This window comes from Apis dorsata, unplaced genomic scaffold (genome assembly GCF_000469605.1).
Source record: "Apis dorsata unplaced genomic scaffold, Apis dorsata 1.3 scaffold_638, whole genome shotgun sequence".
Taxonomy (NCBI): Eukaryota; Metazoa; Arthropoda; class Insecta; order Hymenoptera; family Apidae; genus Apis; species Apis dorsata.
The window spans coordinates 50,359-59,091 of NW_006263830.1; the positions used below are offsets into that span (position 1 = coordinate 50,359).

Genomic DNA, 8,733 nt, shown 5'->3' on the forward strand with positions numbered 1-8,733 from the left:
ATAAATTAAATAAATCTTGGATGAAAAACTTTCTTATTCAAGATCTAGCTTATATTTTATGATAAAGTCTAGTATTTTATTTTGTTGTGAATGATAATCTTATTTATATTAATTAATGAAATAAAAAAAAAAAGTATAAAATTATCAAATTTTTGAATAAGCAATCATGAATATTATTACTACATCGCGTAACTTGTAAGATAAATCAAGCATGTCAATGTTCTTGAATTAGGTCAGCATCGTGCAGACAAGCATTTTAGAAGCATATCCGTATTTGATTAATTTAATAACTATTATTATTTCTATTTTACTATGAAAAAATTTTATTTCATTTATTTAAAAATTCATTTCTTTCATATTATAAATAGAATTAAAATATTAAATATTAATACAATGAAATAATATAATAATAGGAAAAATTATCAATAATTATAATATGTGAATAATTAAATAGAATATTATTTCATTCTAAAATAATATTAAACAAAAATACAATTCTGAAATAATTGAATATGTTAATTATAGGGAGGTTATTCAATAGGTAAACTAGCTATTGTGTATTATAATGATTTATTTTATATTTCTCTTTTAAAACATCTTCACTTTAAACATTATTGTATTGCATTTCATAAGTACAATTCCGAGATTTTTTCTATTCTAAAAGAAAATTGATAATAAAAAAACTTAACTAACTTTAAATCAACAATAAATAAATAATAATTTATGCTATATCAATCATTGAAATTTATATAAATAGATATGATAAATAAATAGATTTTATATAAATGATTCTAAAAAATTTTTAAAGATCAATTTGAAAAATCTGGAAAAAATGAATTAAAGAAAAAAAAAATATTGAATAATATTAATAGATTATTTCAACTCTATTAAATTAAATAAAGATTTAAAAACATTTGAATGCGGCATAAGATATATATAAATGACAAATAAAATTTATATAGAAAAATAATTTATTATAAAAAAGTACAAAAATGCATTGAAATTTTAATTGCATCACTATCTGATCCAATAGCTTTGGTATACGTAATTTTCAATTGCATTGCGATGATAAGGTATTATGCAGACGATTATAGCTCGCGAGAATACCTAATCGTGTTACATTTTCTAAAAACGATGTATTATTTTGTATGTTATTTTGTTTCGATAAAAATTTTAAAAAGTATTTATAAAGAAAAAAATCATAGAATGAAATATTCGTGTATTATAGAAATAAATAGATCTGATTATAATTATCACGCACGATTAATAATAATAATAGGAGGAGCAATAATTACCTGAAACTACTTGCATCCAGGCGCAAATATAGAAAACTGTTGTACTCTGACAAAAAAAAAACAGGAGCATCGCACAAATAGTCAATAAAGCGATTATGACCGCGATGCCGACTAGAATAGTACTTATTCTGAAAGGAACATTCGCGATTGTCGATAAATCATCCAATCTGCCTATACATTCCTCACCTAATTCACCTGAGAGAAATGAAATGAAAAAACGATGCCAGTTACAAACAAATTCAACGAAAATTATGATATTACGATATTGGTTCTTGAAATTAAAAAAAAGTAAAAAAATGAATTTACCATTACCACCATAGTTGCATCTAGTCCAAAGACCGAATCTTCCTGGATTCTCGTGTTCTAAGTCACCCAGCCATTCTGGAGTGATAAAAGCTACGACTCCGATTATGGCGTAGCATATGGTGAAAATACCCCAGAGAACACCAATTGCCTTCGAATTACGAATGTAATTCGTTGCATACATATGTGACGATTCTACATATTCTATCTTCGAGCCCATTTTATTCTAATTAAACATATTTAGTGATTATTTCTTATTAAAAGATACGGTGATTTTTTAATTATTAAAATATAGATATTGGAATAAAAAAAATCGTTCTAAGATTTTCCTCATTTCAAGAAATATATATATAACAAAAATATATCATAAATATTAATTTTTCAATATTTTCGAGTAATATGTTATTTGATATTAATCGAGTTTTTTTTTATTAATTCTTTTTTTAAATATTGCTATAATCATTACAAAGATTAGTTTATTAATATTATCAAAGATGCAAATACATACTTTCTTCGCAAATCGATCGTCTTCAATGTTTCTTCATCACCGATTCTGCGATTTCTTGTTGAGTTTCAAGTGTTCGTTCTCACATTAAATCGGTACTAGTGTCGCTCGTGACATTTGCATCAGAATATTCACTGATAGGATTAAAAAAATACAGCACGTTTTTCTTTGTAACGACCTATTGATCAGAATGTAATAAAACGCGATTCATTAATCATATTACCTTTTTATTGGTTCGATCAAGATATAACGTTTCATTCTCGAGTTACAGATCAAAGATAAAGATTTATGTTGTAAAAGTATTTATAAAATTTGCTGATTGATGCATCAGTTTGTAAACAGCGCACAAAACAAGGCGCGCGTTTTGATACGAGTTTAAAATTGAAACCATCTTATTGGCTTCAATCGAGAATTACAAAATTAAAAATTTTAAACAAAATTTTTATTTAGAACATAATATATATTATGTCAATATATAAAAATAATAATACAATATACTACATTATATATTAAAAAAATATAGACTTAAATTTTGAAATTAAAAAAATATTAATATTCGATTAAATCATTAAGAACTTTCATATATTAAAGCTTCTTCCAAACTCAATTCAATCTTTGACATACCTTTTTCTCTTCCTTTCTCCGTTAAACTCAAGGTATTTTGGAAGACATGTTTAAAATTAACAATCACTAAATTTCACTGACTCACTGTATTTTTTTTTTATTTTTTAGAAATCTTCACTTCTTTTAAAGACACTATATGGAAAAAAGAAACGAATATTTCACATAGAAGAAATTAATTAAAATATTTATTTGAAAGAAAGAATTTCGATTTAAATATAAATGAGATTGCAAAAGAAGAATTAAGATAAAGGATGGTAAGTCTGTTGAATCGACTCACATAGCCACTGCTAGTTACGAGTCGATGCAGCTGATCACCTCGTCGAATGGAAAATACGTCTTAAAGAGGACAAGCTATGATAGCGCGTTGTGTAGCTCAAGATGGCTGTCCAGGTGAACTAAGGTTGCCAAGTAAGTAAAAAAGAGGGAGACTAATGTGAGAGAATGAGATGAGAACTGTGAATGGGGCCTTTTTACGGGCCCTGAGCTCAAGAGAAAGGTGATGTCGTTTACAGAATCAATGCGAGGAGTAGGGATGTCGATTTGTATGTAGGCTTTTCTTCAGAGACTATTCTTTGTTGTATTGAAAAAATAAAAATGAATATTGTTCTTTATGTTAGAAAATATAAAATATTTTTAAAAATATTAATGTAAAAATATTATGTAAATTATATATATATTAAATGAATAAACGAAGAACATTTTCTAACTTTTTTTACATATAATATTGATAGATATTGAAAAACATATGTAATATTATTTATACAGTTATTATTTGAAACTTTCAAATAGAAACAAATATTATAATAAAAAAAAATATTTTAAATATAAATTAAATAATTTTAGAATTGTTGAAAATAGATATAAATCGAATACAAAATGAAAAGTTATATATTTTTTCACTGGGTCCCGGATTCTACATATTTTTGTAGTGACGTGATAACATGATTACTAACTGTATCTCTCGAATTTATTGTATCTCTATAAAACATATTTAGTTTCTATTATATTAAATTGAAATTCTATGGAAAGAATTCTAAGATAGAATTAATTTTTTTGTTAAGATGTATTATTATATAAATAATACAAACATTAATTTACAGATACATGATTTAAAAATTGATTAACTTTACTTTTGAAAAAAAGTATAGTATTTAATATTAATTTCTATATTTTTTAAAGTTAAATGATTAAGAAAAATTAAAATTATTTGCAATTTTAATTTATTTATCTTTACATTATTTTTATTTCATTTCTCAAATTTTAAATTATCATTGTCATTTTATCATATATTTTTTTCACTTTAATCATCAAGTTTAAATAAGTTATAAATAAATAGTTTAAATAAAAATTAATTTATTCATATTTGAAGTATATTTTGAATAAATACAGTTATTTAAAAAATTCCCTATTAAATGTGTTCTATTGCCATCTATCTACATTATTTAAAATGTACGTTTTGTTTTGAAAATATATTTCTAACCTATATACAATCTAAAAATGGCTAATAGAACGGTAAAGGATGCGAAATCTATTAGAGGTACAAATCCACAATATTTAGTAGAAAAAATAATTAGATCTCGAGTATATGATTCAAAATATTGGAAAGAAGAATGCTTTGCTTTAACTGCAGAACTTTTGGTTGATAAAGCTATGGAATTGAGGTTAGTAAATATTGTTAAATATAATTTAAATAAATTATTTGTGATTTTATTTATGTAATATACTATTTAATTGTTTTTATTATATTTTGGAGATTTTTTAAAATTTTGTTAGAATATAATCTATTAACGAAAACAAATATATTTTATATAGGTACATAGGTGGTGTATATGGTGGAAATGTAAAACCAACACCGTTTCTTTGTTTAATATTAAAAATGTTGCAAATACAACCTGAAAAAGATATTATAGTAGAATTTATAAAAAATGAAGAATTTAAATATGTTCGTGCTCTGGGAGCTTTGTATATGAGATTGACAGGATCTTCTTTAGATTGTTATAAATATTTGGAACCATTATTTAATGACAATAGAAAGTTAAGAAGACAAAATAAACAAGGTAAATTTGAATTGATCCATATGGATGAATTTATAGATGATCTTCTTAGAGAAGAAAGATGTTGTGATGTAATTCTACCAAGAATACAAAAAAGACATGTTCTTGAAGAAAATAATGAATTAGGTAAACTTTTTAAATTTATAAATATATGAATAAAAAATAAGAATAATTCAAATAATCATTTCTATGTTATAGAAGCAAAAATATCTGCATTAGAAGATGATATGGATGAAGGAATAGAGTCTTCAGAAGATGAAGATATACCTCCAGTTAAAGAAGAAACTCGCAAAAGAACAGATGATCATGAAAGGGATAGAGATCGTCATAGAGATAGGGATAAAAGACATTCACGTTCTGATAAAAAATCTGATAGAGAAAAACAGAGATCGAGAAGTAGAGACAGAGATAGAGATAGACGAGAACGTAAACGAAGTAAATCTCCTAAAAGTCATTCTTCGCATAAAGATAAAGATAGAGACAAGGATCGACATAGACGAGATGATAGAGATAGAGAAAGAGATCGAGATCGAGAACGAAGACGAGAACGTGATAGAGCTAGGCATTGAATTGAAATATCAAAATATAAAAAATATTGTACAGAATATGAAAATTAATTTTTATAACTACCAGGTAAATAAAAAACGTAAAATGATATATATCTTGAATTTTTATATCATATATATTGCATTTCGATTGCGATTAACAATAATGTGTAACATATACAAGGAATAGTTTCGTATTAAAATTATAGGATTTTATATCTATAGAAACGCTACATAGTAGCTTATAATACCCGTACATTATATGTTGTGACAATATATTTTTTTTTTTTTTTTTTAATGTCATTCTATTTATTCTATTTGGAATCATTACTTTCGATTTAATATCATGAAATAATGGCTATTTTTACGTTTATTTACAAAACTTTAGAGGAAATTTATCACTTTCATTGTTAAAAACAAATTATTTTATAATTTGTAAAATTTATATTATTTTAAATGATATAAAAAGATATTGTATTTTAAATAATCTTTTTTTAACAATGCAATGATAAGTTTTCTCAAGCACCATGTAATAAAATAAATTGAAAATGTCATAGCCTGTCTATAAATGTAATCAACATTACATGCGTAATGCTTTTAAATATATACATTTTCACATGTGTACTTATAATAGTACTTTTTATAATAAAAAATGGTGAGCAAAGTATAGTATCAAGTATTATGTAAGAGAAACGTGAATGCATTTATCGTGAATAATAATTTTTTTTAGCAATTTATAATTAGATTAATATAAATAATTAATGCATTTCACGTCATTTTAAATTAAATTATGTCCCCCCAAATATACATTTTTATAATTTTTTAAAATTTATTACATCAGTATTTAAAATGTGGGTGAATTTAAAATAAATAATCTTTCTTCTTCTTTTTTTATCCATTTTAACAATTTACTCACTGCCTCAATTGCATCAGGTTTTGTTACAAGTGGTTCAAATGTAACATATAATTCAAAACCTAATGTTACCTACAAAATATATACATGTTAATTGCAACATAATGATAATTTTTATTATATTTACATCATTTATTTGAGCTTACCCATGCTAACATAGTCTCTTTATCTAATTGTTGGAATATAAGTTTTAATGGTCGATTTGGGCTGTGTAATCTGTGATGTAAACATTGATAAAGCCCTAACAAACTATAAAAAAATTAAAGTTTTTCATTATTACGTTTTTATCTGATTATTTTATATTTTTTAACATTACCGTTCTATTTCTTCATCTGTTGTATATGGAGGTTGAAATCCAGGACTCCAAAACTGTGCTGTGCTTCTACATTTATATAAAACATGTCGCATTTCTGGCAATCCAATATCAGCAGTTTTAATTGATGGTTTATTCATAGATTCGTTAATTGCTTCTAAGCAATTTGTTCTCCTTAATTTTTCTACAATTTTCTATAAAATTTATTATTTTTAATATTATTTTTTAAATGTTTTATAAACATTCATTATATCACCTACTTGTTTTGCTTCAGAAAGAATAAAAAAGACATCTCTATCAACTGTAAGTAACAATAAGCATGCCTGACAGTCCTCAGCCAAATATGATACATGTCCATGCATATAACCATTGGCATCAAACTTTGGTAGACATATTGGTGTCCAACTTTCAGCAGTCTTAAGTGACTCTGAACTATCAACTAAGTTTTGTATTATATGTAAATCCACAGGATGTAAAAAAAATTTGTTCATTCTAACTAATGTTACTAATTGATTATTAGCTAGAAGTATTGCAAATACTAAATTCTGAAAAATGTTAATTCTGATTAATATTGTTTACAAAAATTGTAATATAATGTTAATTTAAATAATCTGTAAGTTATATTACCTTGATTTTACCACATGTTTGAATAATAGTTTGTGTAATAGAACTTCTCATGGATGGTAATAAAGGCAAACATTTAATAGCTCCTAAAAAGAATGCAGGTTCTCTGTCCATAAAATTTAATAAATGATCTATCAGTCTTTCACTACCAGTTAATAATCTTCTTAAATCAAAATTTCTACGTTGTTCATATACTCTAGTTAATTGTGACTGGGTTAACACAGAAATTATTTGGTTATATACATATCTGCAATAAAAAAATTTATATAAATATTTTAAGAGAATTAAATAAAGTAATATATATTCTATTATAATATACAAACGTTAATTGTAATGTAAGTTGAGGTACAGTTTCAAGTGTTTTTGACACTGCAACTAGAATTAATGGACCTTTTACAACAAATACAAAATTAGTATCTCCTGCATGAACAGATCTAATCATATCACTGCCTGCTTGAACAAATGAAACCAGAGCTTGCATAACACCCATAACTGTGACTAGTTTATCTTCTGAACTATATCTAGAATATATGGGTTTTCCTGCTTGGCTTAAAATAAATACATGTTTTTTTTGTGCTAACCATGTTCTACAACGTAAAGGATCTGAATCAATATTACTTTGACCTAATCGATGTGTAACATCCTCCTAAAAGAGAATTTTAATTAAATTAAACAAATTTGATTAAGATTTTCAATATATAATAATAATTTTTAAAAAGAAACAACTTTTTGAGTGATTCTTAATTATTAAAAACAATTCTTATTATTTTTATTCAATATTTGAATTGATTCATTAAACTTTTTTTTAAATTGAAATATATTTTTTCAAAATGTTTAAAAAAAAAAAGGTTATGAAACATACTAATTCGGAATCATCGAATGAAGTTGTTTTTTGAAGTTCTTGTGAATTAGATGCAGTAGGTGTAATTGGAATGTCTTGAACATCTTCTTGTATCTCTGAAATAGTACTCGTTGTGCTTTCTTTCATTTGTCTATCATCAATGCTATTGCTCATCTCTTGCTCATATTCTTCAAAACTATCGGTAGTAACAAGCATTGTTTCCGCAGAAGCACCAGGTTCGATACCTGGTTCGGCAATACCATCATCGATGTTATTAGGCTCTTTTGCAGCCATTTTTATAATGAAAACACTTCTGATCTGCTACTATTTTAAAATTTCCTTTCTTAATTGACAGTTAACAGCGACCCATGACGGATTGGCCGCCATTGTTAAATCCGGCTTATTTGGAACAAATTGCACAAACTGAAAGCAATACTGCCAATTTTAATACATTTTTAAAAAATCACTATATTAGAGTTTACAAATGTTAATCGATATTTTAATTAATGAAAAAAAATTAATTATCTTTTGATAGTTTAATGGATGATCAATCAATATTTCAAAATTAATATTAATAATTTTTTGAATAATATTGAATAAATATTGAATATTCAATAATATTATATTAACAACATATCGATAATTTATATGTAATTATCTGAATGCTTCTTAACGCGTTTATATTTGTTAGGTAAAGTTATAATTTCAAATAAATT

At 24.7% G+C, this 8,733-nt stretch overlaps 3 protein-coding genes across 3 annotated transcripts in view; 1 reads left to right on the top strand and 2 right to left on the bottom strand.

Annotated features, from left to right (window-relative positions):
- LOC102674801 (LHFPL tetraspan subfamily member 5 protein) overlaps positions 1-2,775 on the bottom strand; it is a 4,781-nt gene extending 2,006 nt beyond the window's left edge. The window contains exons 1-4 of the mRNA XM_006621787.2: positions 2,728-2,775; positions 2,107-2,281; positions 1,602-1,824; positions 1,296-1,490 (exon numbers count right to left, since the gene is read on the bottom strand). Coding sequence (XP_006621850.1) covers positions 1,296-1,490; positions 1,602-1,818 — 412 coding nt within the window. The 5' untranslated portion in view covers positions 1,819-1,824; positions 2,107-2,281; positions 2,728-2,775. The remainder of the gene's footprint in view (positions 1-1,295; positions 1,491-1,601; positions 1,825-2,106; positions 2,282-2,727) is intronic.
- A 1,369-nt stretch (positions 2,776-4,144) lies between these two features.
- On the top strand, positions 4,145-5,438 carry LOC102674662 (pre-mRNA-splicing factor 38). The gene is made up of 3 exons (XM_006621786.2): positions 4,145-4,388; positions 4,540-4,907; positions 4,980-5,438. The coding sequence occupies exons 1-3, from the start codon at positions 4,225-4,227 to the stop codon at positions 5,348-5,350; spliced, it is 903 nt and encodes a 300-aa protein (XP_006621849.1). The 5' UTR covers positions 4,145-4,224; the 3' UTR covers positions 5,351-5,438.
- A 166-nt stretch (positions 5,439-5,604) lies between these two features.
- On the bottom strand, positions 5,605-8,447 carry LOC102674540 (vacuolar fusion protein MON1 homolog A). Its single transcript, XM_006621785.2, has 7 exons — positions 8,039-8,447; positions 7,500-7,822; positions 7,180-7,423; positions 6,813-7,097; positions 6,556-6,746; positions 6,386-6,488; positions 5,605-6,311 (listed from the first exon to the last, which is right to left on the bottom strand). The coding sequence occupies exons 1-7, from the start codon at positions 8,309-8,311 to the stop codon at positions 6,171-6,173; spliced, it is 1,560 nt and encodes a 519-aa protein (XP_006621848.1). The 5' UTR covers positions 8,312-8,447; the 3' UTR covers positions 5,605-6,170.
- Positions 8,448-8,733: the final 286 nt, after the last annotated feature.

What these genes read in the sequence shown, in the direction of transcription:
- LOC102674662 (XM_006621786.2), top strand. Translation starts at nt 4,225, where the DNA reads ATGGCTAATAGAACGGTAAAGGATGCGAAATCTATTAGAGGTACAAAT. An exon ending in GATAAAGCTATGGAATTGAG is followed by an intron (nt 4,389 to 4,539) that starts GTTAGTAAATAT and finishes TATTTTATATAG; the next exon opens with GTACATAGGTGGTGTATATG. An exon ending in TGAAGAAAATAATGAATTAG is followed by an intron (nt 4,908 to 4,979) that starts GTAAACTTTTTA and finishes TCTATGTTATAG; the next exon opens with AAGCAAAAATATCTGCATTA.
- LOC102674540 (XM_006621785.2), bottom strand. Translation starts at nt 8,311, where the DNA reads ATGGCTGCAAAAGAGCCTAATAACATCGATGATGGTATTGCCGAACCA. An exon ending in CATTCGATGATTCCGAATTA is followed by an intron (nt 7,823 to 8,038) that starts GTATGTTTCATA and finishes ATTCTCTTTTAG; the next exon opens with GAGGATGTTACACATCGATT. An exon ending in TTCTTTCTGAAGCAAAACAA is followed by an intron (nt 6,747 to 6,812) that starts GTAGGTGATATA and finishes TAAATTTTATAG; the next exon opens with AAAATTGTAGAAAAATTAAG.